At 59.2% G+C, this 24,064-nt stretch overlaps 1 protein-coding gene across 1 annotated transcript; it reads right to left on the bottom strand.

Moving 5' to 3' along the window:
* Window positions 1-1,616: 1,616 nt before the first annotated feature.
* GOLGA2 (golgin A2) lies at window positions 1,617-22,345 on the bottom strand. Its single transcript, XM_078877947.1, has 27 exons — window positions 22,236-22,345; window positions 21,161-21,289; window positions 20,152-20,247; window positions 19,169-19,218; window positions 18,085-18,148; window positions 17,538-17,594; window positions 16,495-16,575; window positions 15,789-15,827; window positions 15,332-15,391; window positions 14,675-14,768; window positions 14,416-14,522; window positions 14,129-14,187; window positions 13,718-13,859; window positions 12,915-13,004; window positions 12,317-12,424; window positions 11,793-11,880; window positions 11,142-11,293; window positions 10,271-10,489; window positions 9,744-9,857; window positions 8,910-9,077; window positions 8,029-8,310; window positions 5,750-5,947; window positions 3,868-3,970; window positions 3,338-3,444; window positions 2,674-2,857; window positions 2,412-2,513; window positions 1,617-2,102 (listed from the first exon to the last, which is right to left on the bottom strand). The coding sequence occupies exons 1-27, from the start codon at window positions 22,284-22,286 to the stop codon at window positions 1,918-1,920; spliced, it is 3,129 nt and encodes a 1,042-aa protein (XP_078734073.1). The 5' UTR covers window positions 22,287-22,345; the 3' UTR covers window positions 1,617-1,917.
* Between the last annotated feature and the right edge of the window lie 1,719 nt (window positions 22,346-24,064).

Below are 24,064 nucleotides of genomic sequence, written 5' to 3'. Positions count from 1 at the left end.
CCGTGCGTACGCGACGGGCGCCGAGACGCACGCTGAGCAAGCGAGGCCTGGCTGAGGCCTTTGCTGTCGTGGAAAATCGACGTGGAAATGGGAGACTCGATACAGCTCTGTTTACAGCAGGATTACACGAGGCACACAGACACACCAACAAAGTAATGATCCCCCGTATAGCCTCAACAGACTGTTGGGGCAGGTGTTGGTGGCGAGCACCACGCCCGCCCCCCTTCGTCTCCCCAGTGCTGATGTTTACTATACAATTGGGTTTGTAGCGCAGCGCGCTAACCACTGCACCACCGCTCCCCACAACAGCCACGCAGGCACACACACACACATGGGACCATACACAGATGTCGGTACGCAGAGATACTTGGAAAAGCAGGTTTCCAAAAAGAGACGGACGGAAACATGCACATACATGAAGACACACACGTACACAGACAGACAACACAGACACGTAGCGCCGAAGACACCCAGCAGACGGACACCGACGTAGTAAGACACAGATGAAGGCAACACGCGCAGGTAGGACGCAGAGACATACAGACAGACGGTCACAAAGAGAAATGGACACACACCGACGCACGCGCACGCACACACACGCACGCACGCGCACACACACGCACACACACGCACACACAGGCACCCCAGCACGGCCCGTGACATTCTGGACCTCTGCTGTGCACGCCGCTCGCCTTTAACATCTCTTCCCCATGACCCCGTGACCCCGCGCCCCAAACGTATAAAGTGAGAGCATCTTGCCAAGTGCAGCCATGGGGGGAGACTGGACTCACAGTCCCCGAGTACATCCAGTGCTCCCCATGTTTTTGTATTTCTAGCCGCCACCCCCTCCCCAATACTCCCAGTGCTCCAGCTCCCCCCCCCGCAGTCTCCCAGCCCCCCAACTTCTCAGCCCTCTCCGCTACTTAGCCTCCCCAGCCACCTACTCTCAGAGTTTAAAGAGAACTCGTTTGTAGTTCACAGAACTAACCAATCTCCACTTGCAAGAACCCACTGCTAAACCAATCTCCATTCACCACTCCACTCACCGGGAGTGGGCCCTGGTGCAAACACATTCCACACCCGCGCAGCCTCTACCCGTACAAAAGACAAAGACCTCCCCCCCCCCCTGTATAGCCTTAACAGACTGTCGGGGCAAGTGCTGTTAGAAGGGAGTAGCACTTATGAAGGCTAGCATGGCACACGAGTGGGTGGGTGGCCAGCACCACGCCCGGCAGCCTTTGTCTCCCCAGTGCCGATGTTAACTAGACACCGCACCAGGTACTGAGTAGACCTAGGGGAAGCCCAGGACCGGTTCAAATAATCGTCGCCCACGATGGCTGCGAGCGAGCGACAATCAAACTCGGGTTGCCGGGTTCATAGCGCAGCACGCTAACCTTTGCACTACACCCCTCACCTGACACACACCCTCTACGCAGACCCTCCCACACACATTCTGCCATACGCACACGTTTTCACCATGCGCCTGTAGATGTGCACATGCCGTGGGTTCACCCACACGGCCCCCTAAAACAACCACCACCCTGCTGCTGTCTGCGCACCCCCATCAATCGCTCTTGTCTGTAGCCCCTCCAACCTCCCACACCCGCCCACCCGCTGCCCCCCCCCCCCCCACAACCGTTCCGCCCTCCGGACGTCACGCGATCATCGCGCACGCGTGACCTTGACCTCTTGACGCGATCTCGCCCACGGGCCGTGACCTCAAGAGCCGGGTTCACACCTGAGCGATCCGCGTAGGTGTGAACGTCCGCGAAGCCGCTTGCCGGGCGACCTGGCAACCCCCTCCATGCCGCTGCCGGGGCTGCTTTCCCGCCCGTCCAGCTGCCCGCCCGCCTGTGCCGTGGACTAGGCAGCCGCGGGCGCGTTGGTGGGCAAGGCCGCGACCTCGCACGCGCGACCTCATATGAGCATGACCTTGACCTCGTTGTCGGTGTCCACGCGGTAGAAGAAGGGGATGCACGTGGACTCGTCGAGGTAGGAGGAGGAGGAGGGCCCGCGCGACTCCTGCAGCTCCTGCAGCAGTTGCATGATCTGCCCGGCCGTGCCGGGGGGCTCGGCGGTCGTGGGGGGCCGAGGGTCGTCGTCTGCGGGAGGATGAGAAGCGGGGTACAGGGAGGGAGGTTCGAGTCAACGCACCTCACTGGAGCTAGTTTCAGTCGCATGTGCAGTGAGTATGTGTGGTGTGGTGTATAATATGGTGTGTCGTGTGTAGTGTAATGTGTTGTGCATGGTGTGTATCATGTGACGTATTTTATGCAAAGTGGCATATAGCGCGTATCATGTTATAGGTTTCGTACCGCAGTGTACTACACAGTATGCGTGGTGTGTTGTGTATGGCACATCAGTGCAGTGCGACATTATGTTGTGTGTACAGTGTGTGCCGTGTGCATCACCTGTGTGTGCTCTCTCCGTGCCAGTCTCTGCCGCTCTCTCCCTCGCCCCCTCGCTCTCACCTCCTTCACCTCCTTCACCTCCTTCATCTCCTTCATCTCCGTCTGCGGGTAGAGAGGGGGGGGGGGGTGTCGCCATGAGTGACGGAAGTGACCGGAGGCTGCGGCGGCTTCTCCGTATCTGGGCGGCCGTGCCTGCGGTGACCGGCTGTAAGGATGCGTGGCTGTAGCTGCGCGGGTCAACTGTAGCGTGTGGCCGTGTCACCCTGGGTGCCGTTGGGCAGGTGAGGGCCCATTCCCTCCTCCTGCTTCTCCTCGTTGGGTCCTCCTCCCGCTGCTGCTGCTGCCGTCACCGCCGCTACCCCCCGTGGCGCCGGTCCCTCCAGCCCCCACGCGTTCCTCTCGGCCAGGAGTCTCATCACCAGCTCCTGCAGCTCCCCCAGCTTCACCTGCCGGAGTCACAGGGCAAGGGTCAGGGCGTGTGGGCAAGGGTTGGGTGACAGGGGTGATGATGATGAAGAAGATGATTATTTTGAATATGATAACGAGGATGTGGTACGGAGCAAACACGCGAATGTATTACGGTTGGATGTTAGGTTTTGAGATCCAATCAGGACCTCTGGCAAATGTGGAGTGAATTTCATAGATTTATATACATTAGGTTCACATGATGAACACGTATGGACGAATCTCATTAATATTGTAACGGCATGACTCGCAGTTTACAAGCATGAGCTTTGTGAGGTGCAGAGTGAATCTCCCCTTAATCAGATTGTTTCCAGAAGGGGGGATAAGCAACGACTGAGAGCCGTTGACCCGCACGTCCCATCGCCTCTACGAAATTGTCACCGCAATGGCGCGGTCCCTGGGTCAGAGGGGCAATGGGACGGTGGGTCGTAGGGGTCGTAGGGGTCGTAGGTCGGCGTCACCTTCATGTTGTCGCGGTCGAGCGCCAGGCGGTTGATGAACTCGTCCTTGTCGCGGTGGCGCTGGCGCATGACGTCGCGCTGGCTCTGGTACAGCGCGATGTACTCGCCTGCACACGTGCACACACGCACGGGGTGTGACGCACACACGGGGTGTGACGCACGCACGGGGTGTGACGCACGCACGGTGTGTGACGCACGCACGGGGTGTGACGCACACACGGGGTGTGACCCACGCACGGGGTGTGACACACGCACACGTGGGTACCGCATGGGTACAGGTACGCGCGCGCACACGCACGTACAGAGTGTGCGACAGACGCGCAAACACACACACACAGAGATCCCACATACAGCCTGTCCAGGCTGTTGCGGCAAGTGCTGTTAGCGAGCACCGAAGAAGGACAACGCGGCGCATGAGGGGGTGGTGTGGCCAGCACCACACCCCGCTGCCTTTGTCTCCGAGCGCTGATGTTCATACATCGCACCGGGTACTCATTTAAGGCTGAGTCGACCTACAAACGCGTGCGCACCGATGGTGTCGGTCTCTCCCGACAGCTGCTCGCAGCGGTGCTCCAGCTGCTCCAGCTGATCGCGGAGGTCAGCCTTCTCCCGCATCACGGCCTGGAAGCGAACCTGCGCCGCCACAGCACAGAGGGGGTGCAGGTCACGCTCACCGCGTCACGCTCACCGCGTCACGCTCACCGCGTCTCGCTCACCGCGTCTCGCTCACCGCGTCACGCTCACCGCGTCACGCTCACCGCGTCACGCTCACCGCGTCACGCTCACCGCGTCACGCTCACCGCGTCTCGCTCACCGCGTCTCGCTCACCGCGTCACTCTCACCGCGTCTCGCTCACCGCGTCACGCTCACCGCGTCACGCTCACCGCGTCACGCTCACCGCGTCTCGCTCACCGCGTCACGCTCACCGCGTCACGCTCACCGCGTCACGCTCACCGCGTCACGCTCACCGCGTCTCGCTCACCGCGTCTCGCTCACCGCTTCACGCTCACCGCGTCACGCTCACCGCGTCACGCTCACCGCGTCACTCTCACCGCGTCACTCTCACCGCGTCTCGCTCACCGCGTCACGCTCACCGCGTCACGCTCACCGCGTCACGCTCACCGCGTCTCGCTCACCGCGTCACGCTCACCGCGTCACGCTCACCGCGTCACTCTCACCGCGTCTCGCTCACCGCGTCACTCTCACCGCGTCTCGCTCACCGCGTCACGCTCACCGCGTCACGCTCACCGCGTCACGCTCACCGCGTCACGCTCACCGCGTCTCGCTCACCGCTTCACGCTCACCGCGTCACGCTCACCGCGTCACGCTCACCGCGTCACTCTCACCGCGTCTCGCTCACCGCGTCACGCTCACCGCGTCACGCTCACCGCGTCACGCTCACCGCGTCACGCTTACCGCGTCTCGCTCACCACGTCACGCTCACCGCGTCACTCTCACCGCGTCTCGCTCACCACGTCACGCTCACCGCGTCTCGCTCACCGCGTCACTCTCACCGCGTCACTCTCACCGCGTCTCGCTCACCGCGTCACGCTCACCGCGTCACGCTCACCGCGTCACGCTCACCGCGTCACGCTTACCGCGTCTCGCTCACCACGTCACGCTCACCGTGTCACGCTCACCGCGTCACTCTCACCGCGTCTCGCTCACCACGTCACGCTCACCGCGTCTCGCTCACCGCGTCACTCTCACCGTGTCACGCTCACCGCGTCACTCTCACCACGTCTCGCTCACCACGTCACTCTCACCGCGTCTCGCTCACCGCGTCACGCTCACCGCGTCTCGCTCACCGCGTCACTCTCACCGCGTCTCGCTCACCGCGTCACGCTCACCGCGTCACGCTCACCGCGTCACTCTCACCGCGTCTCGCTCACCACGTCACTCTCACCGCGTCACTCTCACCGCGTCTCGCTCACCGCGTCACGCTCACCGCGTCACGCTCACCGCGTCACGCTCACCGCGTCACTCTCACCGCGTCTCGCTCACCGCGTCACGCTCACCGCGTCACGCTCACCGCGTCTCGCTCACCGCGTCACGCTCACCGCGTCACGCTCACCGCGTCACTCTCACCGCGTCTCGCTCACCGCGTCACGCTCACCGCGTCACGCTCACCGCGTCACGCTCACCGCGTCACGCTCACCGCGTCACGCTTACCGCGTCTCGCTCACCACGTCACGCTCACCGTGTCACGCTCACCGCGTCACTCTCACCGCGTCTCGCTCACCGCGTCACGCTCACCGCAGATCGGGAGCCGACGGAGCGATCGCGGCGTTGGGGTGACGAGGTCTCGTTTACCGGTGCTGGTGCGGAGTCACCAGCACGGCCCACGGGAAACAACCCTGTCACCACGCACCATGCACCACCACTCACTCCATCACCGCAGCCGCCACTCACCTGTAGCTGCTCCATGGCCGCACGCAGAGACTCGTGCTCCTGGGGGGACACGGCCCCCTCCCCGTGGTGGGGGGCGGCCGAGGGGGGGGCGGCGAGGTTGCCGAGACGACGCAGAGCAGCGTAGACGTCCCCGAGTCGCGAGATGAGTTGCGCTCGCTCGCTCTCGCGCTGCTCAACCAGAGCCCGCAGGTGCGAGACCTGGGCGGGCACGCGCAGCGCCGCACACGGCATGCATAGGTTACACGTGGTGAACAAATAGACAAAGATCCCCCGGATAGCCTTAACAGACTGCTGGGGTAAGTCCTGTTAGGGAGCACCTATGAAGGCCGGCACGGCACACGAGGGGGTGGGTGGCCTACACCACGCCCGGCCGCCTTTGTCTCCCTAGTGGCGAGGTTTAGACATTGCACCAGGTACTCATTTGAGGCTGAGTCGACCTAGGGGAGGCCCAGGACCGGTTCAGATAATCGTCACCGGTGTTGGCCGTGAGCGGGAATCGAATTCGGGTGGCCAAGTTCGTAGTGTGGCGTGCTAACCGCTACACCCACACCCTGATCACACTGCTCCCTACCCACACACACCCTGATCACACTGCTCTCTACCCACACACACACACACCCTGATCACACTGCTCCCTACCCACACACACACACACACCCTGATCACACTGCTCCCTACCCACACACACACACACCCTGATCACACGGCTCCCTACCCACACACACACACACCCTGATCACACTGCTCCCTACCCACACACACACCCTGATCACACTGCTCCCTACCCACACACACACACACCCTGATCACACTGCTCCCTACCCACACACACACACACCCTGATCACACTGCTCCCTACCCACACACACACACACCCTGATCACACTGCTCCCTACCCACACACACACACCCTGATCACACTGCTCCCTACCCACACACACACACACCCTGATCACACTGCTCCCTACCCACACACACACACACCTTGATCACACTGCTCCCTACCCACACACACACACACCCTGATCACACTGCTCCCTACCCACAAACACACACACCCTGATCACACTGCTTCCTACCCACACACACACACACACACCCTGATCACACTGCTCCCTACCTACCCACACACACACACACCCTGATCACACTGCTCCCTACCCACACACACACACCCTGATCACACTGCTCCCTACCCACACACACACACACACCCTGATCACACTGCTCCCTACCCACACACACACACACCCTGATCACACTGCTCCCTACCCACACACACACACACCTTGATCACACTGCTCCCTACCCACACACACACACACCCTGATCACACTGCTCCCTACCCACACACACACACACCCTGATCACACTGCTTCCTACCCACACACACACACACACCCTGATCACACTGCTCCCTACCTACCCACACACACACACACCCTGATCACACTGCTCTCTACCCACACACACACACACCCTGATCACACTGCTCCCTACCCACACACACACACACACCCTGATCACACTGCTCCCTACCCACACACACACACACCCTGATCACACGGCTCCCTACCCACACACACACACACCCTGATCACACTGCTCCCTACCCACACACACACCCTGATCACACTGCTCCCTACCCACACACACACACCCTGATCACACTGCTCCCTACCCACACACACCCTGATCACACTGCTCCCTACCCACACACACACACACCCTGATCACACTGCTCCCTACCCACACACACACACACCCTGATCACACTGCTCCCTACCCACACACACACACACCCTGATCACACTGCTCCCTACCCACACACACACACACACCCTGATCACACTGCTCCCTACCCACACACACACACAACCTGATCACACTGCTCCCTACCCACACACACACACCTTGATCACACTGCTCCCTACCCACACACACACACACCCTGATCACACTGCTCCCTACCCACACACACACACACCCTGATCACACTGCTTCCTACCCACACACACACACACACCCTGATCACACTGCTCCCTACCTACCCACACACACACACACCCTGATCACACTGCTCCCTACCCACACACACACACACACCCTGATCACACTGCTCCCTACCTACCCACACACACACACACACACCCTGATCACACTGCTCCCTACCCACACACACACACACACCCTGATCACACTGCTCCCTACCTACCCACACACACACACACACCCTGATCACACTGCTCCCTACCCACACACACCCCACAGCCCCTCACCGTCTCCTCTGGCTCCTCGGCCCCAGCCTCGTCTGTGGGAGACGGAGCGGGCGCGTCCGTCGGCGCCTCCAGCAGCGACGCCATGTCCTCCAGCACCCCCTGCAGGGCCCCCCACACGGCCCAGCCCTCCTCGGGGCCCCCCTCGCCCACCCTCCGCTCCCCGCCCTGCAGCACCCCCTCCGCGACGGCGACCTGCGACCCGTCGACGGTGACCTGAGACCCCTGGGCCAGAGTGCGCAGCTTGTCGTGCGCGATGTGCAGAGCGGAACGAGCCTCGGCCTCCTGCTCGACACGGGGTCACGGGGTCACGGTCACACACAAATGATAACCAGAATTAATGGTAATATTTGTTCTAGGTTGTAGTGGGAGGGTGCCACGCTTATTAGGAGCTCGCACACAGCACTTGGTGGAGCTGCGTCTTGTGTGTACGCGTGTGCATGTATGTGTGTGGTTGCTGAGCATGGAGAGCAGTGGTGCAGTTGTTAGCGCGCTACAAACCTCGCGAGCCAAGTTCGACTCAGCCATAAATGATAAAGGCAGTCGGGCGGCGTGGTGCTGGTCACCCCCCTCGTGTGCCGGCTTCATAGGTACTTGCTAACAGCACCTTCCTCAACAGACTACTAAATCTTTTTTAACGTGTCGAGTTCGTGTGAGCAGCGTCGCCTTTCACAGGTGCTGCTCGCAAAGAGCACTTGACTCAACAGTCTGTTAGAGGCTATGCGGGAGGGGGGGGGGGAAATCTTTGTATGGGAGCAGTCGTCACGGCCACCAACACCAGCGACGAATATATGAACAACTGGTCCTGGGCCTCCCCCAGATCGACTCAGCCTTAAACGAGTATCTGAAGTGACCGTCTGCACGTGTGTGTGCGGGCCCCGCACCTGGTGTTGCACGCGGTCGAGCAGCGTGTTCTGGGCCAGGCACTGCCGGTGCAGCTCGTCGCGTTCCGCCTGCAGCTGCACCACGGCCGCCCCGTACTGCTGCAGCTGCTGCAGCACCGCGCTCCGTTCCGCCACCAGGGACTCCGCCTCCGCGCACTTGGCTTGCAGCTGCGACGAAGACAACGGTCACGACGACGACATCGATGGCGAGCCGCCGGTCGCCACGGCGCGTGTACCCGGCTAGGTGCGCTTTGATGGCCGTGTGAAGTGTGGAAGGCACTCCGCTGACGTAACCGTCACTTAGTGGTGAGTGGCGGGGTGTATTGGTGTGTGTGTGTGTGTTTACCGTTTGTCACCGTTTACAGGCCACGTGCGTCACACTGTTATTGGACGGCGTGTGGAGATGCGCAAGTTGCGAAGTGTGGCTCCCCGTTGTGTTTTCGGGATGGAGTTGGCCACACGTCCCAATTATAGGATCATAGAGCTTGGGCGATCGTTGTTGGCGGTGCCGGTTCTGGGTGCCCTTCCTTCCCTCGCTTACCTGCGGTTTTCCGAGCGAAAATCTGGGCACGGCGTCACAAATCCTACAGCGGGTGCTTCGATCTGCGATTCTTTGCACCAATGACGACGCTTCGTACAAATAGAAACTATTGTTTACACCATTGGAACCTCCTTTGCCAGTAGCAAAATATGCTAATTGTTTTTTTACCCTTTTATCTGGCAACAAAGGTGTCAGTTTTGTTGCCAGATAAAAGGGTAAAAAAACAATTATCAGAAACTATTTGTTGCGTAGCATGCGCGGTGGCACGGTGGCAGCGGTGGCGGGAGCTCCACCTGCTCCTTGACCTCGTGCGAGTTCTCCTGCAGGGAGCCCATGTGGCGAGCGAGCTCCTTCTTCACGTGCTGCTCCGACTGCAGCGCGCTGCCCAGCTCCATGTTCTCGTTGCTCTGTGGAAGACGCGGCGGCGGGGGTGGCACGGTGGGACAGCACAGCCATCAGGGGACAGCAGCATGGGGACACGGGAGGACACAGACGGATGTGGGGACACGGGAGGACACAGACGGATGTGGGGACACGCAGGGACAAGGGGACACAGTAGGGCCATGGGCGACATCGGAGACACGGAATACACGGGAAAGATTGAGACACAGACACGTGGGGAAATGGGACGTAAGGGTGCATGTGGGATACGAGGGGAAGGTAGGTGACAAAGGGATGACACAAGGCACGGGTAGACAGGGAGACATGGGGCACGCTGGGGGAGACAAAGGGGGAAGTGAAAACACGGGGAGTGGGACGACGAGCACGGGGGCACACGGGTACGCGCGGACAGCGAGACGCGGAGAGACACGGCGCTCACCAGCTTGACGAAGCCGTTCTGCATCTCGGCGAGCTGCTCCTTGAGCTGGCGGTTCTGCGCGAGTGCGCGGGAGATGGTGGCCTTGTCGGCCTGCGCCGTCTCCAGCAGCCGCTGCCGGTCGCTCGCCTCGCAGCCCAGGTCCCCCAGCCGCGACTCGAGCGCCAGCAGCCGCGACTCCGCCTCGCGGTTCAGCTCGCTCAGATGCTCGTTGTCGCGCACCTGGGCGGACGGCGGGGTAAAGGGAGCGCGGGGAGCGGAGGCGCAGCGGTTAGCGCGACGCGCCACGAACCCGCCGGCCCAAGTTCCACTCTTCCCGCTTACGGCCAGAAGCGGTGACGGGGGGATATCGGAACCGGTCCCAGGACTCCCCGAGGTCGATTCAGCCTTAAATGACTTCTTGGAGCGGTGTGTAAACAGCAGGACTGGGGATACAAAGGCGACCGGGCGTGGTGCTGTCAACCCACTCCCTCCTGTGCCGTGCCGGCCTACATCGGTGCTACTCCTTAACAGCACTTGCCCCAACAGTTTAATGCTATATGGGGGATCTTTGTTTTTGTACCAGCGTGTGTGTGTGCTCAGGAGAAATGACCACCTCCTGTTTCAACTCACTCAGCTCTTCACACGTGCGCAGCTGGGTAAGGAGTTAAGTGTGTGTGCACGTGCCTGTGCGTATGTGTGCTTTGTTGTGCACGTGTCTGTGTGTGCGCGTATACGTGCATGCTTGTGTGCGCGTGTTTACGTGTGTGCCTGCGTGTGCACGTGAACATGCGTGCCTGTGTGTATGTGTTTATGCACGTGCCTGTGTGTGCGTGCCTGTGCGTGCCTGTGCGTGTCTGTGCGTGTGTGCGCGTGGATGCGTGCGTGCGCGTGCCTGTGCGTGGTACTGGGCTACGAGCTCGTCCTTCTCCCTGCGCGCCCTCTCCAGCTCCACCGCCAGGCCGTGCTCGCGCTCCGAGGGCCCCTCCTGTTCCGACGTGGCGACGGCGGCGCTCGACTTTTGCGCCGCCTGCTCGCACAGAACCACTGGTGGGGGAGGGGGGGGCACCGGCGGTCACTCAGCGGCTGCTGTGTGACACGTGTGTATGTGTCTGTGTGTGTCTGTGTGTGTGTCTGTGTGTGTGTCTGTGTGTGTGCTGTGTTAACGTGAGGAGCGGTAGTGTCGCGGTTAGTGAGCTGCGCTACGAACCTGGCCACCCGGGTTCGGTATCTGAACCGGTCCTGGGCCTCCCCTGGGTCGACTCAGCCTAAAATGAGGACCTGGTGCGGTGTGTAAACATCGCCACTGGGGAGACAAAGGCGTGGTGCTGGCCACCCATCCCCTCGTGTGCCGTGCCGGCCTTCATAGGTGCTCGCTAACAGCACTTGCCGCAACAGGGGACCTTTGTCTTCGCTGCGTTAACGTGCTGTGTATGTGCGTGCGCTGTTACCTGCTGTATGTAGGTAACAGCGCGTGTCATACCGTACGTGCCGTGCGCACTGCGTTATGTGTGTACTGGGTGTGTGCCGCAAGCGCTCAGCTCACCCTTCTGCTGCTCCAGCTCGTGCAGCGACCGCTCCATCTCTGTGATGCGCACCACCTGCTCATCCTTCTCACGAGACAGCAGCTCCACCTAGCAGCAGCACACACACAGCAAACCATGGCACACACAGCAAACCATGGCACACACAGCACACACACAGCACAATATGGCACACACAGCACACACACACAGCAAACCATGGCACACACAGCACACACAGCACACCATGACACACACAGCACACACACAGCACACTGTGTTAGACAGCACACACAACACACACACAGCACACCATGGCATACACAGCACACACACAGCACACCATGGCATACACAGCACACCATATTAGAGAGCACAGCACACACACAGCATACCATGCGCGACACACCACAGGCAGCACACAGTGTTAGAAAACACACAGAACACACCATGTCAGACACAGCTCACACACAGCACACGCACGGCACACACACGCAGCACTCTGCGCCCGACACAGCACACGAGCGTGCGAGCGGTGCGGCTGCACCTGCTGTGCCGAGTGCCGAGCCGTCTCCTGCCAGAGGCGCCCCTGCTCCTCCATCTGCTGCAGGTGCTGCTGCCGCTCCAGCATCAGCTGCTGCACCGACTCCGACATCTGCACCGGGAAAACGCACAGCGCCCTCAACACAGTCACACAAAGACAACCCCCCACGTAGCCCTGAACAGACTTCGCGCAAGTGCCGTTAGCGAGCGCCGATGAAGGCCGGCGCGGCGTACAACGGGGTGGGAGGCCTGCACCACGCAAGGCTGCCTTTGTCTCCCCACTGTTGATGGTTACACACCGCACCAGGTACTCATTTGAGGCCGAGTCGGCCTTGGGTAGGTCCAGGACCGGTTCAAATAACCGTCAACGGTGTTGGCGAGCGGGAATCGAACTCGGATCACCGGGTTTGTAGCGCAGCGCGTTAACCGCTACAATACTGCTACCCACCCGTAATGATACACACACACACGCACACACACGGACACACACACACACAGACGCACACGCACGCACATCCACAGACAAACACATAGGCACTCAAACACGCACGGACACACACGGACGCACGCGGACACAGCCACCGCAGCAGCAGCGTCCGTACCGCGTGCAGCTGCTGCTGGAGCTGTTCTCTTTCCTCCGAGAGCTGCTGCAGCTGCTGGTTGAGATGGGGCATCCCCGCCTGACTCGACAGCTGCAAGCGCACACGTACGGGGGGAATGCGCACGCAGGCACGCAGGCACGCTCGTATTTGTAAACGAAGACGAAAAATCGGGCGGCATGCGTGGATTCCGTATCGCTCTTCCACCACGGGTTTTGCCCTCTCAGGCGTCTCACGGTGACGTCACGGCAAGGCCTGCGGTCCGTAATCTGGACAAAGTGACGTCGGCTCGCCAGAAGACGGCAGAGCAGAAGAAGTGAGGACTCAGCCTGTTTCACTCGGCATGGGATCGAGTGTTTCCCCCTCGCCCGCGTGGGGTTTCTCCGGGTGCCATGGTTTCCTCCCGCATGTCAACACTCATCATCAATTGCCCGATAACGCCTCGATATACAGAGGACCGCAGAGCTCGGGCAGTTGTTGGTAGTGCCGTTGCTGCTGCCTTCCCGCTCCTCGTCTGTAGTTCCTCCTCCTGGCGGCTCTGAGTCGTCCCCTCTCTCACTCATCGAGAGCGATGAGCAGATACTGCGCGGCGGCGGCAACGGCTCACCGTTTCAAGCTAAGATTGATTGTTTTTACTATAATGCGTGCCTGCCGCATGTGTGTGGCGAGTGTGGGGTTAGTGTGCGGTTAGTGCCCGGCGAGTGTGCAGCGAGTTTAGGGTTTAGTGCGGTGAGCACGCCGCGTGCACGCGCACAGAGACCGCGCGTGCATGCGGTGTGGTGGTGGTGGCGGCGCCGTTGGCTCACCTGCTGCACCATGATGTCGGCCATGTGCAGCTTGCCCTTGAGCTCCTCCGTGAACTCGCGCAGCCCCAGCACCTCGGCGGCGCGCGACGCCAGCTGCTCCGCCTGCTCCGACGTCTGCTGAGTCAGCTCGTCCCGCACGCGCCTACTCGCAGACGCACGCACGCGCAGAACCCCCGTGTAGCCTCCACCAGAGTGCAGGGGCAGAGTGCCATTAGCGGGTGGCACCTACGAAGGCCGGCACGGCGCACGGGGGGCATGGTGTGACCGGCACAGTGAACAGAGGAGAATGAGATTCTCAGCTGTTGACTTTAACACCCGAACAAATCGAGAGGAGGGAGAGAGCCCAGCCAACCGGGAGTTCACTTTCCCACAGGCATCGTGATGGCACCCCCAGCGCACGCGCACACTCACATCAGCTGCTCTCGCTCCTCCGCCACGGCCGCTCTCTCCGTCTGCAGCTCCTTGGCGAGCTGCGAGCACAGACACGGCATCAACATTACTCGGGGAACATGGCTTGTCGCGTGGCGTGCTCTGCGCGACACGGGGATACGGCTTGTCACGTGGCGTGCTCTGCGCGACACGGGGACACGGCGTGTCACGTGGCGTGCTCTGCGCGACACGGGAACATGGCTTGTCACGTGGCGTGCTCTGCGCGACACGGGGACACGGCGTGTCACGTGGCGTGCTCTGCGCGTCACCTTCTCGGCCTGCTTGTGCTGGGAGGAGACGGTGGAGAGGGCGCGCTCCAGCTCCGACACGCGCTGGCGCCCGGCATTGAGGCGCGCGCTCAGATCCTCCACCTCGCCTGCACACGGGGACACGGAGACACAGAGACTTGGAGACATGGGGCATGGGTACGCAGAGACACGAGGTGCACGAGGGCATGGACGTGAGACAGAGGGAGGGATATAGGAGAGAGAGACACGAGATTGCGGCTGTTGTGGTTGTGGTGCTGACCGGCTCTCTGCTGCAGGGATTTATCCGCGAGGCTCAGTGTGTTCTGCAGCTCCGACTTCTCCGACACCAGGATCCCGATCGTCTGAACGTGCACCTGGGGTGGCCCAGACCACGACACGCCATGTCACACGCGTCACACGCATGTCACACGCGTCGCACGCATGTCACACGCGTCGCACGCCATGTCACACGCGCGGCACCCGCGCAGCACACGCGCAAATTAAAAACGTGTAAATTACTTCATTAGCTAGGAGAGCCACACTGAGTCGTGTGACCCTTGTTCAGGAGGGTGCTGCTGCTGCTGCTACGTTGGGCGTTTGTCTGCGAGAAGTTTCCGGCCAATTAACGATGAGCTGTGTTAATTATACCACGTGGCAGGAAACCGCGGCACCCGGAGAACAGCCACGCCTTGTGCGAGGTGGCAGCGCTTTAGCCCCGTGCGGGTGGAATAAACGGATGGCGATTAGTCCACTTGCTTTGCTGCCTTCTCTTGGTGAGCCCAGGGTATGGCACCTCCTCAGCCCATCTGTGCGTGATCCAACAACCCTCCCTGCTGCCTCCACAGCGCTGAATCACAGGTCACCCGGCTAACAGCACGGGAGAGCACGCGGCATCCTGACCCAAACCCACCCACGACCCTGACCCCTGACCTCTGACCTGCAGTTGTTCCAAAGCTGACCCTTCACTGTGAAGCCGCTTCTCCTGATCAGCGCGGACCTGAGAGATACGACGACACGCGACATGCAATCTGTGAGACGTGTTTCACACGTTAAGGACGAGATGTGACACGCATTGCGAGGTAAACGCAATGCACTCCACGTGACGCGTCAAGGTCAACATGTTAGGTGACACCAGACGTTACGCACGGCTTGCAACACGTGACATCTGACGTTACACCCCATATACACACGTCCAAAACATTGCACACGTGTAACACACACACACCACACGCGCAACACACACCCCACATGCACCACACACACCGGACACACGCACCACACACGCACCACACACGCACCACACACGCACCACACACGCACCACACACGCACATGCACACACATACACACACGCACCACACACACTACAGGAACAGAGTGAGGATGTGCCACCACCTTCAGGAGCTCTGTCTCCAAGGCATCGTTCTGCTGCTTCTGTGGGACACACAGAGAGGGCAGAGGGGGTCAGTCCCGGAGGGGTGAGTGGTGAGGGTGGTGAGGGTGGTGGGAGTGGTGTGTCAATGTGCCGAGTGTGATGTGTGGCGAGTGAATATTGCGAGTCTGACGAGTGTCATATACGAGCGAGTGTGGTGAGCGAGTGTGGTCAGCGAGTGTGTTGCGTGTGCTAAGTGAGTATGAGTTGTGGTATGGTTCGTCAATGTGGCGAGTAGGTGTGGCGAGTGGCTGTGGCGAGTGGCTGTGGCGAGTGGCTGTGGCGAGTGGGTGTGGCGAGTGGCTGTGGCGAGTGGCTGTGGCGAGTGGCTGTGGCGAGTGGCTGTGGCGAGTGGCTGTGGCGAGTGGGTGTGGCGAGTGGCTGTGGCGAGTGGCTGTGGCGAGTGGCTGTGGCGAGTGGCTGTGGCGAGTGGCTGTGGCGAGTGGCTGTGGCGAGTGGCTGTGGCGAGTGGGTGTGGCGAGTGGGTGTGGCGAGTGGGTGTGGCGAGTGGCTGTGGCGAGTGGCTGTGGCGAGTGGCTGTGGCGAGTGGGTGTGGCGAGTGGGTGTGGCGAGTGGGTGTGGCGAGTGGCTGTGGCGAGTGGCTGTTGTGAGTGTGGTGAGTGGCTGTGGCGAGTGGCTGTGGCGAGTGTGGTGAGTGCGGTGCAGTACGGCGTCGTGCAGGTCTGCAAGGAGTCTCTTGTGATCGAGCGACGCAGCGTCCAGAGCCTGAGTCAGCTCCTGGTTCCTCGTCTGTGCGTCCACACACACACAAAGACAAAGATCAGCCGTGTAGCCTTAACAGACTGTTGGGGCAAGTGCTGTCCGCGAGTTGCACCTCTATGAAGGTCGGCATGGCACACTAGGGGGTGGATGGCCAGCACCACGCCCACAACACATGTACACACATGCGTATCAAGACAAAGATCCTCCGTATAGCCTTAGCAGACTGTTGGGGCAAGTGCTATTAGCGAGCACCTACGAAGGCCGGCACGGCACACGAGGGGGGTGGGTGGCCGGCACCACGCCCACAACACATGTACACACATGCGTATCAAGACAAAGATCCTCCGTATAGCCTTAGCAGACTGTTGGGGCAAGTGCTATTAGCGAGCACCTACGAAGGCCGGCACGGCACACGAGGGGGGTGGGTGGCCAGCACCACGCCCACAACACATGTACACACATGCGTATGAAGACAAAGATCCTCCGTATAGCCTTAGCAGACTGTTGGGGCAAGTGCTATTAGCGAGCACCTACGAAGGCCGGCACGGCACACGAGGGGGGTGGGTGGCCAGCACCACGCACGACCGTCTTTGTCTGTCCAGTGGCGATGTTTGCACACCGCACCAGGTACTCATTTGAGGCTGAGCCGACACGCACCTTTACACACAAGCACGCCATGGATCCCTCGTGCGGTCACACATCCTGTTGTGGCAAGTTAGCGCACTGCTCTGTGAACCCGGTGACCCAGTTTCTATTCCAGTTCACGGCTAACATCAGTGGCCTCTCCGAGGTCGGCTCAAGTCATTAATGAGCAGCTGACGCTGTGTGTGAACGTCAGCACCGGGGAAACAAAGACAGCCGAGGCCTGGTGCTGGCCACCCACCCCCTCCTGTGCCATGTCGGTCTTCATAGCTGCTCGCTAACAACACTTGCCCCATCGGTCTGTTAAGGCTACACGGGGATATTTTGTTTTTGTTTGTGCATCTCACCTCCAGTTCTCTGGTGTCTGCCGAGTGGCTGCCGCTCTCCCCGTTGCGGTAGTTTGACTGGCACACAGTTCACACAGACTTCGTTAGAACACAAACACATGCAATACACAACTACTACAAAGACTAAGTTCCCCCCTCTAGCCTTAACAAACTGATGGGGCAAGTGCCATTAGTGAGCACACACACGTGCTCACACACACACACACAAAGATCCTCCGTATAGCCTTAGCAGACTGTTGAGGCGAGTGCTGTTAGCGAGCACCTATGAAGGCCGGAACGGTACACGAGGGGGTGGAGTGGCCACCACCACAACAAACCGCCTTTGTCTCCCTAGTGGCGATGTTTACGCACCACACCAGGTACTCATTTGAGGCCGAGTCAACCTAGGGGAAGCCGAGGACCGGTTCAAATAATCGTCACTGGTGTTGGCCGTGAGCGGGAATCGAACTCGGATCGCCGGGTTCGTAGAGCAGAGTGCTAACCACTACACTTCCACTCCACACGCACACGCTTGCACACACACCCACGCACGCACTCCCTCACTCACCTGAGACATGAGGCCGTTGATCTGCACAGAGATCTGGCGCAAACGTTCCGTGGACGAGACGTCCCTGTGACGACACGGGCAGCAGAATGAGAACCGCAGCCACCGCGTCACCACACCCCCACCACACCAGCACCACACCATCAGTACCACACCACCACTACCACACCACCACTACCACACCAACACCACACCACCACTACCACACCATCACTACCACACCACCACTACCACACCATCAATACCACACCATCACTACCACACCATCAGTACCACACCACCACTACCATACTGCCACGACCACACCGCCACCACCACACCCCATTACCAAGCAGTATCACGCAGTACTACAACACCATTCCACATCGTCATGACACCACCACCACCACACAATCACCACCACCACCATGTAGCATCATGCGGTACTACATCACCACCATCACCATGACTCCACACCATCACCAGACCAAGGCTTTAGCTAGATTCTTTGACTTGCGTGCATCTGTGTATATTGATGTATATGTGCCTCCGTCTGTGTGTGTGTCTGCTGGAGTATTGCGTTGCACTAAACATTTTTCTTTGTCATTTAGTGTATCTGCTTAAGTGTGTGCGTGGCCTCATGTGCCGCACCAGTCTTCATAGGTGCTCGCTAACAGCACTTACTCCAAAAGTCTGTTCAGGGTAAACAGGGGATTTATGTCTTGTCTTTGGGTAGTGGTAGTGCAGTGGTAAGCGCACGGCGCGACAATTCTGGTGACAAAAATTCGATTCCCGCTCACGGGCAACACCGGTGACATATTTGATTACCTGAATCGGTCCTGTGCCTTCCCTATGTCGACTCAGCCTTAAATGAGCACCTGGTGCAGTGTAAACATCACCAGTGGGAAGACAGAGGCGGCCAGGCGTGGTGCTGTCCAACCACCCCCTCCGTGTGCCATGCCGGCCTACATAGAGGTGCAACTCGCTAACGGCACCTGTCCCAAAAGCCTGTTGAAGACTATGGGGGGGTCATTGTCTGTGTGTCTGCACGTCTGTCCGTGTCGACATGAGAGAGTGTGAATGAGTGCGCTTGTGCCTCTGCTATTACCGCATTCCCTCCTGCTGCTCCTCCTCCCCCCCATCCATCACCTCCGCCACCTGCAGCACAAACCCCGTTACTCAGAATCCCTGCCACCAGCCAAGGCGCTGGGCCACATCCAGGACAGACGGAACACAAGGGCACTCCTGTGTGTGTGGGTTGCTGTGTGCGTGTGTGGTTCGCTGTGTGTGCTGATCACGGTGTATTTGTGTGTGGTTTGCTGTGTATGTGGACCGTTGTGTGGTTAGCTGTGTGTGTTGTTTGCTGTGTTTTTTTTCACTTTGTGTGTGTGGATCTCTGTGTGCGTGTGTGGTTCGCTGTGTGTGTGTAGTTCGCTGTGTGTGTGTGTGTGTGCTTCGCTGTGTATGGGGATCGCTGCATGTGTCTGATTCACTGTGTGTGTGTGGTTCGCTGTGTGTGCAAATCGCTGTGTGTGTGCGGAGCGGTAGTGCAGTGGCTAGTGCACCACGCTATGAATCAGGTGACCCGAGATCCGTTCACGGCCGACATGAGTGACAGTTATCTGAACCAATCTTGGGCCTCCCCCTAGGTCGACTCACATTTAAGTTATTGCTGGGTGTGGTGGACAAACATGAGTACCGGGAAGACAAAGGTGGCCAAGCTTGGTGCTAGATATCCACCCCCTCGTGTGCCATGCTCGCCTAAATAGGTGCTCGCTGACAGAACTGGCCCTAGCAGTCTGTTAAGGCTAAACAGGCGATCCTTTGTCTTTAATCTCTGTGGGTCGCTCTGTGTGAGTCGGTCGCGTTACACAGACAAGTCATGTGCTGCAGCCACACATCACATGATGCAAGCACTGGTCACGTGTTAGGAGCACAAGCCATCTGAGCACGCTTAGGTCATGCTGCACAGGCGCGGGGCCGCGTGATGCATGCACGGGTCACGCGTGCGACAGACCACGTGATCGACACACAAGGGTTTATATGACGCATGCACGGGTCACATGACGCATGCAAGGACGGTTCATGCACCTCCGTGAGCGTGGGGGGGGGCGACCCCCCCACCGCCCCCGCCGCCGTCTCCTCGTCGGCCTCTCCGGCGCTCGCAGAGAGTCGCTCGTCCTCCGACTGCGCCCAGCACCCGGCACGGGGAAGGGGGGGGGGGGGATGAACACATGGGGGTTAGGGGGTCACGTGCGACGGCGAGGGTGAGGGGCGACGTGTCTGGCGACGGCGAGCTGGGGTGGCGACCACGGTGAGCGACGTTAACAGCTGGCACAGCAGGGGTCAGGCGATGATGGCGGGCGGCAGGGGCAACGCTAGGGGTAACAGCAATCCCTCTGGCGTTAAATGGCAGTAATGTTAGGCGGGGGGTATTAAGAGGATAATGCCACGGTATTAACGATTTGGTAATGACCGGGTAATGAGAGGGTAACATTCAGGATAACGCCAGGGTAACACTCGCGTAATGTCAGGGTAAGGTGTGGGTAACGTCAGGGTAACGTCAGGGTAATGTCTTGGTTAACGGCTGACAGGGGACGGCAACGCCAGGGTAACGTGACAGTAATATTATGGTAACACAAGGGTATCTTCAGGATAATGCCAGGGTAACGGATAATAATTTAATAAGTGGACGGAACCACAGACAAGAAAGCAGCCAGCTGGTGAAGTGGCTCCAACAATTGCCCAAGCTCTGGGGTCCTCTATATACGAAGGCGTTATCGGCCAATTATCGAGTGTTTACATGTGGGAGGAAACCCGAGCACCCGGAGAAAACCCACGGGTGCGAGGGGGAAACACTCTATCCCCACACGGATGGCGATTATTCCACACTTGCTGTAGGAAGGGAGTTTCACAACTTCTCTGTGATCCACCAACCAACGCTGCCGCTGCTGCCGCTGCCTCCACAGCGCTGGGGCGACAAGCGTGCGCCACCCACGAGTGGGTTGACAGGAGCAACGCTAAGGTAACGCTCGGGTAACGCTCGGTGAGCGCGAGGTTAACTTGAGGGTGAACGCGAGGGCGACGCCTGGCGGGTGACCTGCTCTCGGCTGTCCCGCTCATCCCGGGGGTCATTGCCGCCCTCCTCGCCGTCTCGTCCTCGCCGCTTCTTCTTGGCGCTGCTGCCATCTCCTCCGCCGGGGACTGCCTTCTGTTGATACTCCTTCAGCTGGGGGGGGGGGGGGGGACATGGGGATACAGAGACAGGTGAGGACAAGTGGAGGACGTGGGGACAGAGGGACATGTTGACACTGGACACATACGGAGACAAGTTGGTGACGGGCGGGGGGGGGGATAGCGAGACGTGCTGACAGGTTCAGACGAAGAGATCTCAACACAGGTGGGGAGATAAAGGTGAGGCCATGAATGTAAGTGGAGAGAAGAGCGGTGGGACAGCTCAAGACAGGTGAAGACAGAGAGACATGTAAATGGAGACATGTGAAGACAGCGAGACACGAAGATGGGATCTGGGGGTAGGGGGGCGTTGAGGGGTAGAGTGTGACCGGCGTACGGTGCACACAAAGTCTAAAACTAAAAGACGAGGCGGGGAAATAGACTTGGAGGTGGTGGTAGGGGGGGGGGGAGTCAGTGGCCCTGTGAAGAGACGGGCGAACAAGGGAAGACGCGCCCAGAGGCGTGAAGACAGAGCGAGACGTGTGAAGACGGGTGGAGGAAGGGAGGCCGTGGCGGTGGGGGACATTTTCAGATAAGTGAAGGCAGACACAGGAAGACGCGTGACGACAAGCGAAGATACATGGGGACAAGCGAAGACAGGGAGGCTTTTAAGACAGGCGGCGGTCTCAGTCGAGAGTGACATGTGAAGACAGACAAGTGGAGACGCGCCAGGAGACGAGGAGACGCGCGAGGAGACGCAGAGACAAGCGAGGAGACGCTTCAGACGGCCAAATCGACCGCTCAGCCGCGTACGTCCGGGTTGAACCCCGCAAGCCGGCGCCTTACGACGGTGGGGGGGGGTACCCATTCCCCTCCTCCCCAGCAGCGCCACCTCGTGCCCCCCCACCCCCCCACCCCCCCCCACCACTCGCCTCGCGCGCCCCGTGAACCCCCCAGCCCACGACTGCCCCGTGCGCCGCTGGCCTCGTCGTCGTCGTCACCTTCTTCTTGGCCGCGGCGAGACGCGCCTGCCTGCTGCCCCCCTCCGCCATGACGCGCGACCACGTCCTCGGGTTCCGGCGTGCACCGCGGCGCCGCGTCAGCGAGGCCGTAATCGTCAATCTAGCAAATGCGAGAGCGCTCGAGTGTGATCGTCAATCTAGCAATGTGAGAGCGCTCGAGTGTGATCGTCACTCAAGCAATGCGAGAGCGCTCGAGTGTGATCGTCTATCGAGCAATGCGAGAGCGCTCGAGTGTGATCGTCTATCGAGCAACGCGAGGGCGCTTGAGTGTGATCGTCACTCAAGCAATGCGAGAGCGCTCGAGTGTGATCGTCTATCGAGCAATGCGAGAGCGCTTGAGTGTGATCGTCACTCAAGCAATGTGAGAGCGCTTGAGTGTGATCGTCACTCAAGCAATGCGAGAGCGCTCGAGTGTGATCGTCTATCGAGCAATGCGAGAGCGCTTGAGTGTGACCGTCACTCAAGCAATGTGAGAGCGCTCGAGTGTGATCGTCACTCAAGCAATGCGAGAGCGCTCGAGTGTGATCGTCACTCAAGCAATGTGAGAGCGCTCGAGCGTGATCGTCACTCAAGCAATGCGAGGGCGCTCGAGTGTGATCGTCAATCTAGCAATGCGAGAGCGCTCGGGTGTGACCGTCAATCAAGCAATGCGAGAGCGCTCAAGTGTGATCGTCAATCAAGCAATGTGAGAGCGCTCAAGTGTGATCGTCAATCAAGCAATGCGAGAGCGCTCCCATCATGATCGTCAATCTAGCAATGCGAGGGCGCTCCCATCGTGATCGTCACTCAAGCAATGCGAGAGCGCTCGAGTGTGATCGTCACTCAAGCAATGCGAGAGCGCTCGTGCGTGATCGTCAATCAAGCAATGCGAGAGCGCTCGAGTGTGATCGTCAATCAATCAATGCGAGAGCGCTCGAGGGTGATCGTCAATCTAACAATGCGAGAGCGCTCGAGTTTGATCGTCACTCAAGTAATGCGAGAGCGTCTTCTTGGTTCTTTTGGTAAAGTCACGTCGAGGGGAAATAATAAAATAAAATTTTACAAAATAAAATATCATTCTCACGACGTTTCGGCCACAACGCAAGCAGCCGTCCTCATGTGAAGAACAGGTCTGTCGGAAAGACAGCGTCTGAATCGAAATTTAAATGCGAGAGCGCTTACAGCGAGAACGCCAATCGAGCAATTCGAGCGCGCTACTGAAGTGTGATCCCAAGTCTAGCCACGCGAGGGCGCGCGCTAACACAGGATCCCCAAGCAAAGTCGTAATCGCCAACATAGCAATGCGAGAGCGCAATCTGAAAAGAAACGTAATCGTAATCGGAAAGCAAGACAGTGGAAAGCGTTGCACGTAAAGGGATCCGATGAAAAACTGAAGCGTAATCGGCAACCTGGCAATACGAGAGCGCTCACACGCGAAACCGAACAAACTGAATCGTAATCTTAGGTTTTTTCGGTAAAGTCACGTAGGTAAAAAATAAAAATTATAAATTATAGAAATAAGAATTTTATTTCTATTATTATTTCTATAATTTTTGTTATTTATTTTAATTTTTTACCTACGTGACTTTACCAAAAAAACCTAAGAGTATGAATCCTTGCAGTCACGAAAGCTTCAGAATTAATCGTAATCGTGCATCAATCAGTCTGAGAGCGCTCCCAGAAGTGAAACTCTGGGACGGTCGTGAATCTAGCAATGTGAGAGCGCTCGAGTGTGATCGTGAATCAAGCAATGCGAGAGCGCTCGAGTGTGATCGTCAATCTAGCAATGTGAGAGCGCTCGAGTGTGATCGTGAATCAAGCAATGCGAG

Source organism: Lampetra fluviatilis, chromosome 49 (assembly GCF_964198595.1).
Source record: "Lampetra fluviatilis chromosome 49, kcLamFluv1.1, whole genome shotgun sequence".
NCBI lineage: Eukaryota > Metazoa > Chordata > Hyperoartia > Petromyzontiformes > Petromyzontidae > Lampetra > Lampetra fluviatilis.
This window is presented reverse-complemented; position numbering and strand designations above follow the sequence as displayed.

What these genes read in the sequence shown, in the direction of transcription:
- GOLGA2 (XM_078877947.1), bottom strand. Translation starts at nt 22,286, where the DNA reads ATGGCGGAGGGGGGCAGCAGGCAGGCGCGTCTCGCCGCGGCCAAGAAG. An exon ending in ATCCCTGCAGCAGAGAGCCG is followed by an intron (nt 14,523 to 14,674) that starts GTCAGCACCACA and finishes CCCCGTGTGCAG; the next exon opens with GCGAGGTGGAGGATCTGAGC. An exon ending in TCGACCGCGACAACATGAAG is followed by an intron (nt 2,858 to 3,337) that starts GTGACGCCGACC and finishes TGACTCCGGCAG; the next exon opens with GTGAAGCTGGGGGAGCTGCA.